The sequence below is a fragment of the Sminthopsis crassicaudata genome, chromosome 2, assembly GCF_048593235.1.
Source record: "Sminthopsis crassicaudata isolate SCR6 chromosome 2, ASM4859323v1, whole genome shotgun sequence".
Taxonomy (NCBI): Eukaryota; Metazoa; Chordata; class Mammalia; order Dasyuromorphia; family Dasyuridae; genus Sminthopsis; species Sminthopsis crassicaudata.
The window spans coordinates 501,329,206-501,350,659 of NC_133618.1; the positions used below are offsets into that span (position 1 = coordinate 501,329,206).

The 21,454-nt window shown below is 37.1% G+C and overlaps 1 protein-coding gene across 5 annotated transcripts in view; it reads left to right on the top strand.

Annotated features, from left to right (window-relative positions):
* The first annotated feature begins 13,185 nt into the window (after positions 1-13,185).
* FUBP3 (far upstream element binding protein 3) overlaps positions 13,186-21,454 on the top strand; it is a 76,593-nt gene continuing 68,324 nt past the window's right edge. For 3 of the 5 annotated variants that reach the window (XM_074293879.1, XM_074293880.1, XM_074293881.1), the window contains exon 1: positions 13,186-13,376. In XM_074293879.1, the coding sequence (XP_074149980.1) occupies positions 13,290-13,376 (87 nt within the window). In that variant the 5' untranslated portion in view covers positions 13,186-13,289. Of the gene's footprint in view, positions 13,377-15,143; positions 15,277-21,454 lie in introns of those variants that run through there. The other 2 variants (XM_074293882.1, XM_074293883.1) reach the window with 1 other exon arrangement.

Sequence of the window (21,454 nt, forward strand, 5' to 3'; positions counted from 1 at the left end):
ATATTAAGCCATAGCTTTGTCTTTGATAGCTTTATGCACAATATGTCTTGCTTGGCACATTGGTATTGCCTTTAACCAATGTTTCAATTTGACCTCAAACATTATTATTGTTGTTGCTTCTGTTATAGTCTCCCCATGACACTGATTATAAGTATTACAAATACTTATCAATTTTGCCTTATTCCCATCTATGGTGTACACTTTATATGTTCTTAAAATTTTGCTGTTTAAAAAAATTATCAACTTTTAACGGTTTTCAAAATTAAACAATGAAAATATAAATAAAACAACTTTGACCAACAGTAATCAATCCAAGCACAAAAATAACAACTCCTCTTCTACCTGCCTATGAAGATCAAATGAGATCATACATGCAAAGTGTTTAGTAAATATCAAGTTCTATAGAAATATAAATTATAATTTAGGCTCCCTGGGAATCCTATAGCTCAAATATATAGAAATAGGACATAAGTTTGTAAAAGAGTTTCTAATAATCTCCCTGAATCATTGTTCTAAGATCATATTCTCAAACTTACTTTGAAGTTATTACTTACCAGCAACACCCTCACCTCCCTAAACTGAGGAATACTAAATTATCCATTGCTGTTCTCTATTTCGGTCTTCTGAGTCATGGCTATTTCTAACCACTCAGATAACGTTTGGGAGTTGGGACTGGTTATTAACTTGGTCTTTTGCAGTTCTCTCCCTCCTTTTATTGCTAATCCTTTCCTACTTTATTTTCCTTATTTTCCATGGTCCTAGATAACCAACTGCTTCTCTCTCTTCCTGAAGAAACAAAGTATTTATAGGATTGGCTTATAGAGGGCCACAGGGAGTGAAGGAACTCTGAGCAAGGTATAAGACCCTTCAGCCCAGAGGAAGCCTGCTGACAATGTCTGGTTTGGCTCCCCATTTCCCTTTGGTGTTCTCACCTCCCCTTTTAATGTCATAATGGTTGTAATTGATAGGTAGTTAAGCCTAACACTGGACACATCCATTGGATATCTCCTATCAATTTCTGGAAGTCATTTAAAGTGTTTAGCTTCTCTGTTCTTAAAGAAAGTTTTTGTACTGTAAGCACCTTAGGGTATACTTCATATCCTAAATATTGAAAAGGAATGTGTCTTTGAATTTTTGGGGGGGCTATATACAATTGGGAAATTGTATTTCTAGAGGATGTCAGGACCAGCCTTGGTGTTAGAGGAGTGACTAAGGAGGCAGGAGAGCCACCAGGAGGATGGTCAAAGATAGAGTCTTAGTTTCCAATCTTCTCAGCCCTTAAATACCTCAGTATGATTACATCATTACAACACACTAAGTATGTGCCAACTAGAGAACCATTATCTCATCAATCACACTGAGTAAGTGTTAATTCTAAGCACCCTGCTGTAAATATCCTTGCTTCAAGTAGAACACAGGTGGTCAAGCCCTCCTTGATTTCTCAGGAAGGGAGGTGGGCACCAAAGGGAGATGGGGAGCCAAACCAGATATTGTTAGCAGGTTTCCTCTGGGCTAAAGGGTCTTATACCTTACCCAGAGTTCCCCTGCTATCTGTGGCTCTTTACATTGGCTAAAGAGGAAGCTCAAGGGAATTAGACATATAGTTTCTTAGATTCTAAATCCTTGATCATATAATAACTACTATGTGCACTGCATTGCTAGTCATACACAAATGAAAAAAAGTTGTTTCAGGGGGAAGCTAGGTGGCACAGTGGATAGAGCACCAGCCCTGAAGTCAGGAGGACCTGAGTTCAAATCAGATCTCAGACAGGTCTTTTACTAGCTATGTGACCTGGACAAGTCACTTAACTCCAATTGCCTCAGCAAAAAAAAAAAAAAAAAAAAAAAAAAAAAAAAGTTTCTGTTGGAGGGGATGGAAGTATAACACGTTAGACACTTTAGATTATAAATACAAAAGAGGGCAAAAGTGGTTTGAAAATTTAAATTGATTTCAACATTTAAGTCTCGACTTCAATGTTTAATAACCATCAAGTTCTATTTAAATATAAATTATCTTTTAGAATTCTTGGGCATCCCAGAGCTCACCGATAGTGAAATAGGACAAGGTTTTGCAAAATAATTCCTAACAATTACCCTGAATATACTAGGCATGTGCTAGATGCTAGAAATACAGAAGGGAAATAAGAAATACAGAACTGTCCTTGTTCTTAAAAGAATTATACTATATTATATTATATGAAGGAGAGGGGAGGAATATGTTTACATATGTGTATTTATGTGTGTGTATATATAAATATAGAGTGTATTCAAAGGAATTTCAAGTTGTAGAGAAGAAAAACTAATACCTGGAGGGATCAGAAGATAAATAATCTGAGGATTGAAGGGAGCTAAGCTACATGAAGCAAAAAAGAGAGAAAAGAATATGAGGAACTGGGAACTTGATTTATCAGTGGACCTCATCTTCTGCTAAGGTGGAGAAGGGAGATAAAAGGAAGAAGTTTAGGAACAGTCATTGTTGGAAGTAGTAGGAGATGGTCAATCAGGCAAAAATAAAAGTATTGCTGTGTAGCAGTGAGGATTCAGTTGAGATTATTTAACATACATTCTTTTTAGATTTAGGCACATGGTTATATGATTCTCCTCTTCCCCATGTTCAATAGTACCTGAGTAGAAGAGGAAAAAAAATACTAAGAATAATTCAAGACTAAAAAGGGTCAAGAGATTCAAGAATAGAGGAAACAGTAAAGAGGTGACACAGTTAAAGAATAGGGAGGGGATGAAGAAGGATACATTTAGAAGAAGTAAAGAAGAGAGGGACAATACAGAAAAGAAGTTTGAGACCAGAGAGAAGAATATGAATATCTTGGATCATGGAGGTTAAATAGGCATGAATGATGATAAGATCAAAAGCATTTTGATTCCCATTCCAGTGAGGAAGGAGGGAGACACTGGATGGGGGGGAGGGTAAAAATAAAAATCATGAGGTTAGGGTTAGAGCATGATTGGCAACAGGACAAGAAAGAAAGAGATTTCAGAATATAAGATTATATAAATTTGAGATAGTTCACCAAGGGGTCAATATAGGGAAAGGAAGGGAGTGCTGGGGTAATGCACTGGAGAAATACAGATGGAGTAAAAAATGGAGAACATGATGAGGGGGAAAAGCAGAGTTAGGGATCCTAAGACATTGGGAAAATGGAATCATAAAAGATTATGATCAGGTAAAGGAATTTTGGAGTTTAAGAAAATAGAAATGTTGAGAAGTTAAGTAGGAGTTGACTTAAGAAGGTGGCTAAATGAGAGACCTGGATATTTGAGGAGAAACATGTATTCTGTTCCCATGTAGAAAACAACAACAAAAACAACAGGGATAAAGGTGGAGAGAAAGACTGTGAACCAGGCACAGTGAGTTTTTTGTTTTTTTTAAAGGGAGATTTTTCTAGGAGATTGCTAAACAAAAGCAACCAAGTTCCAGGTGATCCACTGATAAGTGGATGAAGTAAAGCTCAAACTACCTTCAAAGTATAAATCACATATCATTTTTCCCATGAGACCTTTTCTAATCCTGCCAAATTTTCATACTTTCTTGCAATTACTATGTATTATTTTGTATATACTTTTTGTTTATTTATTTGTATATATGTTGTATTCCCCAATAGAACAGAAGCACTTCAAGGACAACAATTGTTTCATTTCTGTCTTTGTAGTCCCATCAAGAGAAGATGTTGACCTATATTGGTAGAGGGAGTTTCTTTACCTGGAGTCACTTACACCAATAAAATTACAGGTCTGGTCCCTATCCCTATTGCTCCACCTAAACTGAGCTTTGTGGTAAGAGAGTTATGACATGTTATAAAAGGGGCCAACTTGAGCAATAAGGTTCCCTTTGGAGACTAAAGTTACTCATCTATATGATCAAGATAAGACATCAAGACTTAGAATCGAAGGAACATTAGAGAGCATCCAATCTCTTTGAATATGGGATCCCTTTTTAACATCAACACATCTTGTAGATCTCAACATTATTTATAGTTATTGAATTATTAGCATCCATTGTCTGAGAATCAGTCAGTTTTCATATCCAACTTTTTGTGACTTCTTTTTGGGGGTTTTCTTGGTGAGGATACTGGAGAGATTTGTCGTTTCCTTTTCCAGCTCATTTTATAGATGAGTAAATTGAGGCAAATAGGGCTAAATGACTTACTAAAGGTTCAAGACCAGATTTAAACTCAGGAAAATGAGTCTTTTCTATCCATTGTGCCACTCAGCTGATAATTAGAAGTTACCAAAAACTCAAAGAGTCTTTTAAGTGAATTTATATTTTTCCTTAGTCCCAGAGACTCAACTATTAGGCACACCAAAGATATCAAAGACAAAAAGATATGCCAACTCACCATTTATACCATATACCTGAGTGACCTTGTATCCTATTTTGGTATATATATTTATATGCCATATATACTAAAAATGTTCTTAGCATCATTTTTATGATAACAAAAAACTAAAAACAAAGTAGATGCCAATCAGTTAGAAGAGAGTTAAATAAGTCATGCTACATGATTATAATAAAATTATTGCATTATGAGAAATGAAGACTATGAAGAAGTCAGAGAAACATAAGACAACTTATATGAAATGATGCAAAGTAAAGTAAGCAGAATCAGGAATCCACACATCACTGCAACAATATAAGTGGAAAGAATAAAAAATAAAATAAAAATAATTGTCATCACCAAGCTTAATCTTGCAAAGATAAGTAAGGGATAAAAGGGTGCAGGACATTGGCATATCCTATCAGATTTAGCTGATGTGTCAGTTTTACTGAATTTTTTTCTCTTTCCTTTTTATGCTTGTTACATGTTTTATGCATAACAATAGATAGAATTCTCCATAGAAAAGGAAAGGATATGTTTGTATAAAATGATAGATAAAAATATCAAAATTTTAATAATATGTATTTTATTAATTATAAAAGCATCTACATGTGTTTGGAAAAAATTTTTTAACATGTATATATATGTCATTGTTTCTTTAATCTATGTAAGGTATCAGCTTGTATCTCACATTGAATATTTTGTTTTGAGTTAGAGATCAGATTTACAGAATTTCATCATCCGTAAAATTATTATCTCTGGACTCCCTTCTAGCTCTAAATCCTAGAATCCTATAAGTTTGGTATGCATATGGATTCATAGACAGTGTACAATAATTCCCTTTCCTAGTATAATCCCCTCCTTTTACAGGGGAAACTGAAACCATGAGGAGGAAATGGCTTTCTCAAGGTCATAGAGAGCCAACACACAATACAATGTTTTTTTCTAATAATCTTCCTCCTGCTTTACATATAGACTTTAGAAATCTTCCCCTATAATCTAATACTGTCTTTCTGGGCTCCTATCAGATATTTCCCAGAGATGGAAGCTGCTAACTATTCCTTACAAAAAACAACACACTAAAAAAAAATCTCTGGCTCAGAGATCAGAGTCCAGTTTAATAGTTAAAGGCCTGTTAGAGAGGCCTCTGACACTGTCAGGTTGTGTCATGTTCTTTCTATAAATATTTATACAGAGCTACCTGAACTTAAAACATTGCAGCAGAAGGAAGATGAAGGAGAAACTGGCTATTTCTATCAATCAGCAAATCGATTTTTACTGAGTGCCTGTTCCGTGCCTAGTACTGTGCTGAGGGAGTGCTATGAAGGAAACAAAGAAGTTCAAAACAGAGAAGAGTTTAAAATGGTCAGGGTAGGTTTCATGGAGGAAATGAGACTTGAATTAGTCCTTGAAGGATACAAATAAACCAAAAGGAATGGGAACGTAATTCTGGCGTGAAAAGGAAAATTATGGCCTAGGTCATAGACAGGAAAGTACAAGATATTTCTGAGAACTCTAAAACCAAAAAGCCATAAATTTAAAGCTGACAGAACCTCAGAGGTCATTTTCTAGAAGAGGAAACTGAGGACCAGACAGGCTAAATTATTTCCCTAAGTATTACCATGCAAACTATCTAGGTGCAGAAAAAATGTTTGTGAAGTATAATAACAAGAACTAATACAGCACTCTAAAGTTTAAAAGCACTTGACTTACATGATATCTCAAGTAAACCTTACCGTAGCCCATTATTATTTAGTTTACAGATAAGGAAACCAGTTCAGAAAGGTTAATTGATTTGCTTGGGGTCACACAGCTAATGACTGTCTCTGGATTCTCTTAAGTTGGAGTTGAGCTCTTTATCTACCAGTCCTCTTGAATTAAAGAGTTGAGCACTTATATCTACCACCTTATCCTCTCTAAGATGCCTTAGGGCCAGATTGCTGATTAAATATAAAGTTTAAGGCCAAGAATAAAGGCATCAAAAAACCAAAGATTTTATTCTTTTCAAAGCACAGACTGAAATAGAATTAAAATGATTGTGAAGAAAATGCCTTTAAAAACACTTCAGCATTATAACAATGTGAGTTGTTCTTATTCTCAGGTAAGAAGGTGTACTTGTCTTGCATAGAGACTTTTCATTGTAGCATCTACTGATCAAATACTCTCTATTCCCACCCTTGCAACCCACTAATTCAAACTGAACCCACTTTCCTGATGATAAGAAACAGATCAATTGGCCAAGAAATCCCCCATTCTCGTACTTTTATTTCCTATTACTCTCTTTTAGATTTTTAAAACACCTTGTCAGGCACAAACACTGTATCAAGTGTTTTTGCTGAAGTGTTTTTCTTTGTTACAAAAGAAGACTCAATTTATAGAGTAGCATTTCCAGAAATGATTGAAGTAAAAACATAAGGCATCGATAAAACTTATTGACATAAAAGGTATGTATAAAAGGTCTGTGATCCATAATTTAGTAGGATCAGTTCACAGAATTTCCAGCTAGAAGGGTTTTAGAAATAATTTAGTCCAACCCATCACTTTCTTGGGAGAAAACTGAGGCCCATAAAAGTTATATTAACTTGCCCAAGACCACACATGTAGCCAGGCTTCAAACTTAATATAATGCACTTAACAATTTTTTTACTTGATTGGTTGAACTAGGTTTTCTGACTTTAAATCCACTTTTCTTATGATTGATTATACCACCCTATATTTTTTATTATTATTTATTTTTTAAAATAATAATAGCTTTTTATTTTCAAAATACATGCAAAGAGCGTTTTCTTTACACAATCTCTTGTTCCAAAATTTTCTCCCTTCCTTCTTTTACCTCCCTCCCCTAGATAGCAAGTAATCTAGTATAGGTCAAACATGTGCAAGTCTTCTAAACATATTTCCACATTTATTATTGGACACAAGAAAAGTTAGATCAAAAAAGGAAAAAATGAGGGGAAAAAAAGACAAGCAAACAACAAAAAAGGTAAAAATCCACATTCAGTCCACATAGTCCTCTTTCTGGATGCAGATGGCTTTCTCTATAGCAAGTCTATTGGAATTGTTCATCAAAACCGATCATTATATAATCTTGTTGCTTTATACAATATTCTTTTGGTTCTACTCACTTTACTTAGCATAAGTTCATGTAAGTCTTTCTTGGCCTCTCTGATTTCATCCTGCTGATCATTTATTATAGAACATATATTCCATTATATTAATATACCATAATTTATTCAGCCATTTCCCAACTGATGGGCAAACACTCAGTTTCCAGTTCCTTGTTGCTATAAAAGGGATACATGTGTATTCTTTTCCTCTTTTTATGATCTCTTTGGGATATAGATCTAGTAGAGACACTGCTAGATCATAGGGTAGGCATAGTTTGAAAGTCCTTTGGGCATATGCACTATTTCTTATTGTTTACAAGCAATCTAGTATGCTTCAGGGAAATACTAGATGTGGCATCAAGGGGCTTAAATTCTTACAATTCTGCCACAATCACTTATTACCTACATAACCTTGGAGATATTATTTCCCTATACTGTGCTCTTTTCTTATAAAATGAAAGGATAGGCCAAGTTGACCGTTGAGACCTCTTCTAGCTCTAAATCTATTAAAAAATAAGAAGATGCTAAAATATATATTTTAAACTTCTTCAATCATTTCACATTATCAAACATTTTACATAGCAGTACAATATCCAAGAAAGGTTACCTAAAGTCATGAGAAACCTAGGTGTGAATTCCAATGAGGACATTTACCTCTTGTGTGAACTTAGGTCAGTTTCATCATCAAGAAAATTGAGCTTTTACCTCAATCAATAAATCAGCAAGTACATATTCTATCCACCCAAGTGTTGGGCACTGTGGTAAATACATGGTGATATAAATATGAAAATGAGTCCCTTAAGGGACTTACATTCTATAAGAGGAATAACACATTCAAGGTAAATACAGGCTATATGCAAAATGAATTATAGAGCAATGGAACTAAAAGGAAAAAAAATTTAGTAAAGGCCTCTTGAAAGAAGTGGCACTTGAGAACCAGAAACTAAGTGGATGCCCATCAGTTAGGGAATGGCTGAATAAGTTAAGGTACATGAATGTTGTGGAATATTATTGCTCTATAAGAAATGATCAGCAGGATGATTTCAGAAAGGTCTAGAGAGACTTACCTGAACTGATGCTAAGTGAAGTGAGTAGAACCAAGAGAACATTGTACACAGCAACAAGTTTATGTGATGATCAACTGTAATGGACATGGCTCTTTTCAACATTGAAATGATTCAGGCCAATTACAATTGACTTGTGATGGAGAGAGCCATCTGCATCCAGAAAGAGGTTATGGGGACTAAATGTGGATCACAACATAGTTTTTTCACTTTTTTTTTGTTTGCTTGCTTTTTTCCCCTCATTTTAATTTTTTGATCTGATTTTTCTTGTGCAGAATGATATGTGAAAATGTGAAAATATGTTTAGAAGACTTGCACATGTTTGATCTATATTGGATTACTTGGGGAGGAGGGAAGGAGAAAAATTTGGAACATGAGACTTTGCAAGGATGAATGTTGAAAACTATTTTTGTATGTATTTTGAAAATAAAAAGCTATTATCAACAAAAAAGAAGAGAAACATCAGGCATAAAAATTTTTAATAAAATAAAGTTTGCGTGGAGAGAGTAAAAAAAAAATGGCATTTGAGCAGATATTTGAAGGGATCTAAGGGTTCCAAGAAGTGAGGAGGGAGAGCATATCAGGAATGGGGGAGGGGGACATCCTAAAGAAAGGCACAGGAATCATAATTTGAATATGGAGAATCATGTAAGGAGTTGTACGTATGGAGAAGGGCAAGTATTGAATATAATATAGAAAGTATGAGGGGGAAGTACTGTGTAGTTATCCTAAAAAGCTAATCTAAAAGCCAGAATTTGAACTTTAACCCAAAAGCAATGGGAAGCCACTAAAGTATTTTGAGTAGAGGAGTAATGTGATCAGACTTGTGCTTTACAAATATCAATTTGATAGCTGTGTAGATAATAGCTTATAGAGGGGAAAGACTGGGAGACCAATTAAGAAATTATTTGACTTTCATTCTCATATATGACCATGACATCAGGGAGGTGATACCATGGCATGCAAATGATTTGGATTTGAGTGAGGGAGGATTGTGCAAGATCACCTGCCTCAATTTCTTCTCCAGAGCCACTGGCTCCAATGGTCAGATATAGATCAAGATATTTTGGGATTTACTGGTTAGATTTCTTTCTTAGGGACCATGCCTTAAACCAAAATTACTGTCATTCTAATTGATTGGCCACCAATGGCTATTGAGTGGGTAGAGGCAAAGAATATGAATACCTTTTTCTAGGAATTTGCCTATGAAAAGGAGAATTATAAAGGGTGATAATTTGAGGGGATAAGGTAAAATGGAATTTCTTAAGGCTGGGGAAACTGAGGCATCTACAGGTATTTGTTGGCAGTATGGAGGAATTCAAAAGAAGAGTTAGAAAATTAGAGGAAGGGAAGTTATTAGACAAATGCTTTATAAATCTTAAAGTACCATATGAATAAATACCATTATCAACTGAAATATTAAAGTAGCATATGAAGGTTGGTAATTTGGGTCACTATAGGAATTCAAAATTTTTATATTCAAGCCCTTATGCACTCTTAGGCAATCAAGAAACACTAAAGAGAAGATTACAGTAATATGCTAGATACTGAATTATCAGCTTTGGCATTAAGTAGCTTTGGGACTTTAGGTTATCTCTTTTAGGCCTCAGTTTAAAAGAGTTGGACTAGATCAAAGGTTGTTAATCTGGGTCTATAGTCTCTTTGGGGTTCAAAGAAAGATTTCACTTTTCTACAATCTGGCTTCTAACTTCATCATTCACTCAAAACAGCTCTCTCCAAAGTTAATAATAATCTCTTAACTGGTAAATCTGGATCCACTGGAGAAAGAAATGGCGAACCACTCTAGTAAAATCCCAAATCCCAAAAGGGGTCATGATTGAAGTAATTGAATAAAAATAACAACATATTACCAAATCTAATGACCTTTTCTCAAATCTCCCTCCTTTTTGGCCTCTCTGCAGCCTTTGATGCTGTCAATCATTCTCTTCTTTCTAGTTTTTTGGGATATTCATTACTTTCTCCTGGTTTTCCTCTTTACTAGAATGACCATGGGTGTAATACTGGCTTCTGCCTTAGACCCTCTTTTCTTCTCTTCTCCCTGTAAATGATTTCACTTGCTCATTTCTTTAACTCTCGTGGATTCAATTATCATGTCTGGGCTGATGATTCTCAAATCTACTTATCCAGTCCTATTCTCATTACTGACCTCCATCTCAAATCTGCAACTGTTTATTGGACCTACATGTCCTATAGACATCTTAAACTTAACATGTCTAAAACTAAATTCATTATCTGTCCCCTTGAATCCTACCTTTCCTATTAGTGTTGCAAATACCACCATCCTCCCAGAGTCACAACATAGTTTCAGCTTTGACTCCTTACTCCCCATATCCAATCTGTTGCCTTTTACCCGCATAACATCTTTGCCTTCTCTCTTTCTGATACTGCTACTACCCTGGTGCAGGTGATCAGCACATTGGGTGGTCCACCTGCCACAAGTCTCTCCTTACTCCAGCAGTTCATTCTCCAATAAGCTATCAAAGTGATATTGTAATGAACAGGTCTGACCAGGTCACCCTGCCCCTTCAATAAACTCTACTTTATTTCTTATCATGTCCAAAATCTAATATGAAATCTTGTGTGGTTTTCAAAACCTTTTGTAATGTGTCCCTACCCCTACCTTTCTAGTATTCTTATTATTTATATCCCTCCACATCTCGGTAATTTAGTGACACCGCTCTCCATGTTCCACTTCATTTTCCCAATTCTTGAACATTTTCATTGGCTGTCCCCCAAGTTCAGAGTTCTCACCCTCTTCATCTTTGCCTCCTCATTTCCCTTGTTTCTTCAAGTCCCTTCAAGTTTCCCATTCTTCCTAAATTCTAGTACTTTCTCTCTCTTAATTATTTCCAATTTATCCCATATATAGTTGCCTATGGTCTCACATTAAGCTGTGAACTTCTAGAGAGCAGTTTGTTTTTTTTTAATTGCCTCTTTGCAGCCCAAGGCTTTAGCATAGTGCCTGACTACACAGTAAGTGCTTAATAAATGTCCGACTTCCTATACCTGAGAAATTCACTAACATTGAGGTTATCTATCTCAGCTGTGGGACTACTCTGCTCATTAAGAAATTCTTTCTAAATTGATGATGGACTAAAGCAGCCTCTCTGAAACTTCCATCCCTTGGTCTTTGTTCTGCCTTCTGGAGTCAGAGATGCTTCTCTTTTAGCTCTAAGTCCCTTTGCTTATCTGTTGAATCTACTTTGCACTATCTAAGTGAACTTAGGATATTTTACTCTAAGACTATTTACTCTAAGGCTCACAACCTAAAATCTTTGTCTAACAGCATTTTGATTCAACATAGAAACAATGATCTCACTACAGTGTGGAGTGTTCATTAAGAACTCATTGCCTGTGAAGAATGTGTAAAAGGAAACCAGCCCTCTTCTTGTCTATGGTATAATGTTTCTTTGTGATGTCATAGCTCCAATGCCAGTGACATTCCTGTGCTATGTTGCCAGGCAACAGCAAGGAGTGATAGACAACAAGCCCATCTCAGTGCAACCCAATTATGGTGAAGGAATTCAGACTTTTAGAAGCTCTACTCGTGGTATCGGCTCAGGAGAACCCGGACAGAACCCCAGAACCTAGAACTGTTAGTTGGACATGAGAGGCCATTTGTCCACATCCCTCCTTTTAAAGATAAAAAAGTGTTCTTTCAGGAGAAGGGTCTTTGTTCCCATTTATAGTTACTGGGTAAATTGGAACTAGAGCCCGAGTCTCCTAACGATCTTTCCACAAAATCTGAGTGGTCTTCAAAAATCACTTGGTAGCTGTGTTGTGGTGAGGATTCTTTTTCAGGCATGAAAGTTCTGAAATTAATGCAATGTTCTTTTCCTTTCACAGGCTGCTTCCCACAATCTAAGGCGAGCTGGCTGGGATAATACTGGTTTTCAGTAGAGAATTCGGTCCCTGAACCATCAGTTCATCTTTTCGCACCAGTCCTGCCCGTTATTTAGTTGTAACAGAAGCAGCCAGTGGAATGCAAAGAGCGCTTGTGCAGGAATCATAAAAATGGAGCTTTTGCTGCACTTTTGATGTTTTCTATTTGTGTGGTTTAGGGCAATCATAACTTCTCTCAATCCATGTCTTTTTTTTTTTTTTTTTTTTTAAATAAAGCTTTTTATTTTCAAAACACGTGCGCGGATAATTTGACCCTTGCATAGCCTTGCGTTTCCGATTCTCTCCTTCCCCTCCCCCCCTCCCCTAGATGGCAAGCATTATATCCTTATTTCTAAACTGGGGAGCTAAAGGTGGTCTCTGAACACCTGCTAAGTAAACAGTTAAACATAGACCCTCATGGGAGCCAAGCCATATGGGACAACGTCACACCCACCGTGGCTGCTTCTCCAGGTCATGTCACAGTATCATATCGACAGGAATAATCCTTAGGAATAATCACGCCATCACCATGCCCTAACTCTATGTCGCGACAACAACAGAGTAGAAGGTGGAGGAGTCACGACACACTTTTCCCCCCAAAAAAGAGCATTTCCTGGAACAGTTCTCCAAACCCAATAGGCCACGGTCCCTAGCCGGCCTGACCACCTGTAGACCTTCCCACCCCCAGTCTCATTCCGGTCCGTCCGAGATCACGTGCCCATGACCCCGCCCACCGTCCTGCTCCCGTCCAGCCGAGGGCCGCCTTGCTTCCTTTCCGGCGGAAGTGGGGCGATTTTCCCTTTCCGGCTACGGGTCCCCAAGCGGAGCGAGAAGCAGGATTGGGGAGCCGAGTGGCGGCGGCGGTGGCGGCGGCGGCTGTAATGGCGGAGCTGGTACAGGGACAGAGCGCGGCTCCGGTGGGGATGAAGTCTGATGGCTTCGTGGACGCTCTGACCCGGGTCCGGCAGGTACGGCTAGGCGCGGACTGACGGGGAGCGGAGGAGGCCAAGGCGGGGCCGGGGGCGGGGGACGGGGCTAGGCCGCGGGGGGCGGGCGGGAGCCGGCGCCCTGACGGGGCCTGGCTGCTCAGTGTCCCGCAGAAACTGCAAAATACGGCGCCGAGGCCTTGGGTGGAAGGAGGCCCGAGCCCGGGCCCGCTTGGATGCAGCTAAAAAGCCCCTCGGGGCTGTCTCCTGCCCAGCAGGCTCCCTCCCGGGGCCGGCAGCTTGAGGGGTGGACCTGCGGGAGGCGGGAGCTGTGCTTGAGAATTTGGGAGCCCGAAGACTTTAGGAGCGGAAGGACTGTGGGACTGGGGTGGAAGAAAACAGCAGAAACAAGTATCATCTGGAAGTCTCAGTGCTACAGTAGAAAGAGTTTTAGAGTTTTAGACTTCCAAGAGAAGCAATAGGGTTTGGAGCTTGGAAAGAGCCTTGGTTATTTCTAGCCGTGCGTTTATTTTCCAGCTTCTTTTCTCAGGTTTTTCCATCTCTGAATCCTATGGTTTCATGCCCTGCATCTGGAGTGATTTTTCCCGTCTGACAGAAGGAGAGGGAAGGATGGTTTTCGGAGTGGGAGGGGCAGCCCCTCGGGTGGGAGGTTCCTCTCCCCTACTCAGGGGAGAGTTTTGTCAAGATCAGAACTGTCAGTGACGCTGACTCGCCTGAGCAGGCGGTTTTTGACAACAACGTGCATCTTGTCACCTATGAGGTGAGGAGGAGCACAGTTTTAAGTTACAGGTGCCTCAGTTACCTTAGCTATGAAAAGAGGGGACCAGCGATGGATGAGCGCACAGCGCAGACACTGCTCGCCTTCTTCTAGGGTTCTTAGAGCAGAATGTGCTGTGTAAGTGTATGAAGTTGATGTACAGTTAGCCCTAACGATGGAATTTCTTTTTCTGAGTGTCTTTCCTGTGTATTCTTCCCACATTCATCACCTCTTCATATTTAATTGTAGGTGCACAAACTGTTACTTTAAAAGTTGGGCTAAAACTGATTATTGCTTGGTTCCCAACAGAAAGCCACAGGACTCATTGTGTTAGAAGAATGTCTCCACTCTGGCGCTTGAAGATGTGGTCTTTACATCTCTTTCCAGTATTCCAGGGGAGGGAAATCTTCCTGTTTCCCAGATACTGACTTTTCATTTTAATGTTGATGTTCCTGTAGACATTATGTCGGATCCCAGAACTTTCCAACCCTGTGGTTCCAACTAAAAATGTATCTGGTGCACTGTTGCTTACTGCCTAGTCTCCAACCAGTAAAGTAGTGAGTATTCATTTTGCCTAGTCTACAGAGCAAATCAGTGCCTGTCATGGATGAACATGCCATCCAGCTCCCTTTTCCTTCTGCCTCTCTCAGCTTTGCCATCAAGTTGCAGTGCTCTCATCTGCAGTACAGGGTCCTGAACCATGTTTCTCACTGGCTACTAATATATAATGGCTTTCACTCTGTGCTGATGTTTTGACAGCCACCTTGTTGGCCTTCTGAGTTCGGGAAGATTATAGCCATTGCCCTAAAGTGCTCAGAACCTCAGGTACAGAAGGCCTGTAGTTGAACTTAAAAAGCATTTTGAACTATTGAGAAGACTTTCTGCCTCTCTTGAGCCAGTGGTTGAGCTTTTATTCTTGGACAACCTGCTCAAGAGGGAGACCCTCTTAAATGCTGACCAGTTATGGACTGTTGAAGCAATGTTGTTTACTACTAGCAATGAAAACTTCATTGGAAATGTTCCCAGCTCTGAAATGCACCATTGACTGGAGTAGTAATAAGCCCAATGGAGAAAATTGCTGTGAATGTATTACTTCTGTATGTTAGCAGCTGAAAGTCGATACTATCTCCAAGGACTTGCTGACCTTTAAAAAATAAAACACAGGTTTGTGGGTCATTTTAAGTTTATTTTAATAGATTTGCATTGGTCAGGAATTGAATGTTAGAAAATCAACAATAATATGTGGCTTATGCTAGATTTTACCTTAAAGAATTTTATGTCTTTATGTGCATCTGGTCTGTAGTATTCCTGACTGAAGCACAGACAGGTCCATCTAAGGAAGATGTGATTTCACCACATGCCACCCCCATTTTAGAGCATAGGGGGAAAACACCACAAGTTTCCTTCAAATTTGCCATAATTTTTTTTCTTAAGTATCTATATAGTCCACTGATAGAAACTAAATTCTTAAGACTAAGTCCATCTAAGTAAATTCCCTTTTATGTTTTATCTGCTGGAATATGGGGGTGGGGGAGAATTAGATTCATGTTCTGCTGGGATTTTAAGTTGTGGTCTGTAGGAAGTTTCAGTATATCAAGCCCAATAACTCACTTATGTGGCACATTTAAGGTTTCTTAGAAATCATTTGTACTCTTTCTTCTAAAACAAATGAATAGGTATCCTGTTAGCTCATTTTTAAATCTTTAGATATACTTTGATACCATGTTTAAAATGTCTGTTCCCCAAAATTGTCCACATTTAGTTAAATCTATTAATTTAAATGAGGGACATTTGAGGCAATTAGTATATTACCTAATTAAGTCATTTTTATCAAGATCTTTATTTTGGCAGTGATATTTGGCAGTGATTGTTACAATTATCCAGATGCTCAAAATAATCTGTTTCCATCAGATGTTGCTGGTTAACTAAATTAATTAGAGTAGATACTAATGAAGTCATTGTAATGGGTTCATCCCAGGATAGCTCAGTTGGCATCTTTGAGCTCCATGACCACAAATTGTGCTTCTTACCCTGGAAATTGATACCTTACAGAAATATCTATTGTTAGTGATAAGGCAAAGGCGTACATTTTTATATGACATAAGACCTTGTATGTATTGTTACAAATTTGTTAGTTTTTTTTTTTTTTTTTAAGTGAATAAAAGTCTCAAAGCATGGCACTATCAATAGGTCTTTACGTACAAACAATAACAGTTACTAATTTAAAGTTGTGGTAGACTTAATAGAGTATGATACTTTTCTATGTACTAGTAATCATTCATACTGTAGGAATTTTATTTGGAAAATTGAATGGTTCTAAAGATTTATTTGTACAGAATCTTAGAATTTTAATAGAGGTGATCTAAAGCATAAATCTTATGTGTGCTACTAGGTTAGTATTTATAGACCAGATTTACTGTAGTCAATCTTTCATTGGATTGTTATCCAATGAGCAAGAGGCAGAAAGTTTTTTTTTAAAAAATAACTTCTTTGACAAACTTATTAGATAGGTAATTCAGTTTTAGAGTGAAGTTCCTGTGGAATGGAACTTTAAAATTCATGGAAACTATAGAGGAAATGTAGTTGAAACACATTTGTTTTTCTTAGAGAAAACAAGCTCATAGACTTTGTGATTATGTTTAAGGTTGTTCATCTAGATAATATCCAAGTTTGAACTAAAATCCAATTGACTCTTACAGTGTTTTTTCCCATTAAGCTATACTGCTATTTCTAATTGACATCTTTTTTCCCAGTATTAGTTTAAAAAGTTGATTTGGAGGGGAGCTGGAGTCTAATTCAAATAGAAATATGTCTGGTCCATGTTGACTTAAAAAAATCACAAATTAATATTGTGTTGTGTATTTATTTTGTCAAACTTTTCCCATTTCAATTTAGCCTGGGGTTGGCCTTAATCCTGCAGGCCTCTAGTTTGACACATCTGGACTAAGGCTTTAGAACTATTATATTTCCTTTAAATTTTCTTAGAAATGTTAACACAAATTTTGAATCTATTACAGCCTATAATTAGTGGGTGTGTTGTGGCTATTTGGACAGATTTAAGTCTATGGTACTTAAACTTCTTTTTGCGGTCACCAAATTTTCTTTAAAAGAGCAACATGGATATCTTACAAAAAGCTTCATTGGCCCTTAGGTTTGACATCTCTATAATGTTAAAATTGATGACATTCCAGTAAACTTAAGTCTTTAGTCCTTAAACTCTTAAATTTAAGTCCTCTTTTTTTTTTTTTTTTTTTTTTTTTTTTTGGAGGCTGGGGTTAAGTGACTTGTCCAGGATCACATAGCTAGGAAGTGTTAAGTGTCTGAGACCAGATTTGAACTCGGGTCCTCCTGAATTCAGGGCTAGTGGTCTATCCACTGTGCCACCTAGCTGCCCCATTAAGTCCTATTTTAAGAGCTACTTCATGACCAAATTAGCTCCTATACTTTCTTTTTTCTTTTCTTTTCTTTCTTTTTTTTTTAAATAGTTTTTATTTATCAGATATATGCATGGGTAATTTTACAACATTGACAATTGCCAAGCCTTTTGTTCTAATTTTTCCCTTCCTTCCCCTTCCCCGCCCCCCCCCCCTTGGCAGGTTGACCAATACATGTTAAATATGTTAAAGTATAAATTAAATACAGTATATGTATACATGTCCATACAGTTATTTTGCTGTACAAAAAGAATTGGACTTTGAAATAGTGTACAATTAGCCTGTGAAGGAAATCCAAAATTCAGGCAGACAAAAATAGAGGGATTGGAAATTCTATGTAGCGGTTCATAGTCATCTCCCAGAGTTCTTTCCCTGGGTGTAGCTGGTTCAGTTCATTACTGCTCTATTGGAACTGATTTGGTTCATCTCATTGCTGAAGAGGGCCACGTCCATCAGAATTGATCATCATATAGTTTTGTTGTTGAAGTATATAATGATCTCCTGGTCCTGCTCATTTCACTCAGCATCAGTTTATATAAATCTCTCCAGGCCTTTCTGAAATCATTCTGTTGGTCATTTCTTACAGAACAATAATATTCTATAATATTCATATACCACAATTTATTCAGCTTTTCTCCAATTGATGGGCATCCACGTAGTTTCCAGTTTCTGGCCATCACAAAGAGGGCTGCCACAAACATTCTTGCACATACAGGTCCCTTTCCCTTCTTTAAGATGTCTTTGGGATGTAAGCCCAGTAGTAGTAACACTGCTGAGTCAAAGGGTATGCACATGTACTGTAGTTTTTCACATAACAGTTTAAAGAAAAGTAAGTGCACTAGAAAATCCATGGGATTCATCTAAGATTTTATTCTAGGCTTGTTTGCTATGGTAGAACCTTGTATAGTACACAGTGAGATAGCTTAGATCATTTTTACATTGGCAAAGGCACCAACACACCCAGTTTCATGTTGAGGAATAAATGTTAACTCTATGAATATTCATTTAAATTCAGGAGTTTCCCATAGCTAAAAAATACACTCTTCCTACTTTCTATAGACAGCTCATATGAATTTACCATGTTTTTAATTCCTGCTGAACCTTCAGTTTGTTGTGTCTTTTAGACTCAATATCATTCCTCATGTTTTTCAAAGAGCAAATATCTGCTGGTTATCAAGAGTTTGGTGTAATAGCACAGGAAGTGTATGCAGATCAGGAACTCTAATCATAGCTCTGCCACTATAGCTACAAATCACTTTCTGAGCCTTAAGTTTTCCTATTTTCTAAACCAAGGGGTTCTACTTGATCATCTCTTGGACCTTTTCAGCCCAGACATTCTCTATGATATTTGCTAAATTGGATCTGAAATCATGCAGTTATCTCATTTTGATTCTTTTCTCTTAATATACACGATAAATTGGTTTTCTACCCAAACACCCTCTAATCCTTCTGTGTAGCATTTTCATTCTTTTGCTCTGCCTTTCAGTCATCCCACTTAGAAATCTTTTGCATCTCAAAGTTTCATTATGAGTGTAATTAGAAAAAGAAAAGATCTATTACTTTTAGAAACATGATCAAGTATTTTGTCTTGATGGTAGATAATAAGAAACCATTTGAAAGACAGGCATGAATACTTGTTCCTTAGAGCTTTTTATAAAAATAGATAAAATGATGTTTTAGTACTTACTCAGATTGAGAAATATAGCTAAGTTTAAAAGCCAATTCACTATAGTGATCACCTTAAAATTTTTGAGGGAAATAAAAGAACCACGAAGAGCACTATGCATTGAAGATTTAGAAAACAAAAACCTATTAAAGTCTTTTAAGACTTTGGGTAAAGCACTCCTGGCCGTAGTATTCCAGATTTAAAACTAAGGTTTTCTCTGTAGTTAGGCTTGTTTAACTTTAAGATGGTTGTCTTTGTAGCATTTAGTCATTCTGTTTGCCTTACAGATACTCTACTTAACACTAAGAGATTAAAAAACTAAAAATGAGTTAATTGCCACTCTCTTAGAAGTTAACATTATTACGTATGATAGCATGTATATGTACAAATAACTGCATATGGATGAAAACATAAAAATACAAACTCAATCCAGGGTAGTTAGGGAAGGAAGATTTTAGTGGTTGGGATCAAAAAAGAGTAGAATATGGTACTTGAATTGTATCTTGAAGTGCGGGATTCTTTTGAGGCAGAGATAGGGAGATGAGTACATTAGAGGTCTACAGGACAGACAGTACAAAGTCACAGAGATAGGAAGATGAAGTGCCTGCCATGGGTGAAGAACAGGGAAGTAGTATATAATGAGGCTGAAAAGACAGGTTGGAGCTAAATTGGAAAGGACTTGAAAAACTAAAGAATTTGTATTTAGGCCTAGGAGCAGTAGTTTTTTGAGTAGAGGAGTGATAGAATTATACTTAAGGAAAAATCAAGGAAAAATCGCTTTGTTATGTCATAGATGGGCTAATTAACAACTGAAAGAAAACCAAAAGATTAAATGAGTGGAAATTGCCTTGAATGATATTGTTGCCTTGATTGCCAAGATTGACACAAACTAATGGTAGAAGAGGAATGGGCTGGAGTCAATAAAAGTGACTCGTTCTAGGTATGAGGAGGCTCAGTTAGTTGGCTATGACCATGTGTGGAAATTTTAAGACTATTACTTGGGAGAAGAGTGGGTATTGAAGTCATAGTGGACTTACAGCAGAGCAAAAATTGAATGCTGTCTTTGGGTGGTGATACAAACTCATTGTTTAACTAACTGTCAGCACATTTTCACAGGGCCATAGGAGAGGGAGCTGCAATATTCAATAACATGGAACTGGGTCCAAGATTGATTCTTTGGCAGCTTCTAGGGCCAAAGAGGTGGAAGAGGCTCTTGATTATCTTTGCATATGTCCATCATGTATAAGATACTATCATGAAAATGTTGCATTTTTTTCTTTTTATCAACTATGATATGTTTGTGTGACACAATGATAACATAGCCAACTAGTCCATTTCTTTTCAAGTTGAGAAAATGTTAAAAACGGGTTGAATAATCTCCCCAAGGTTATGTAGGTACCAAGTGACAGAACCTGAATAGAATTTAAGTCACCTGCTTCCTATCCAGTGCTCTTTATGTTACATCTAGTGTTCAACTAATCTCTGCTGGCTCTACAATAATAATAATAATAAAGGTGTTTTGGAAATTCTTCTGTTTTTAATACAAATTGAATGTCTGTATTAATAGACTTAATTTTTATATGCTTTCAAAAATCCTTGAAATGATACAAGTCATACATCAAGTCAAGCATTTATTAAGCTTTTACTATGTTTGAGGCACTTGTGCGAAACACTCAAGATACAAAGAATGGCAAAAAAAAAAAAGGGGGGGGGAGGCTCCTACTCAAAGAATTCACTCTAATGGGAGAAGATAACTTGCAAACAACTGTTAGACAGAAAATTGGAAGTAGTCATGAAAGGAAGAGACCCTAAGGGATCAGAAAAAGTCTCTTATAGGTGGATTTTAGCTATTTTAAACTTTAGTAAGGTAAGATAACTTTACTATTAGTGTTTCTGGTGATACAAAGATGGCACATACTTATACTTGTTCTTGACCTCAAAAGAAAAAAGGTGACATTCATAAAGCACAAAACCCCAGCAGTATGTAGTCAAGGTCATTCAGACAAGAGCTGAGTGCTACTTGGATTTAATAATATATTCTGCCTTCAGTGTGTCTCAACTTAGCTTCTGACCTATACTTTAATAAACATGAACTTTTCCTTAGTTCCTGTAAGTGCAGTGATTTATATTTATTGCCAGCTACTGCATATAAGATAAAAGATCACTTCTGAGAATTAACCAATGTGGTTTTCCTGCTGGTGGGAATTGTTTAGACCTAGTGCAATTGAAACCAAAAAACTTC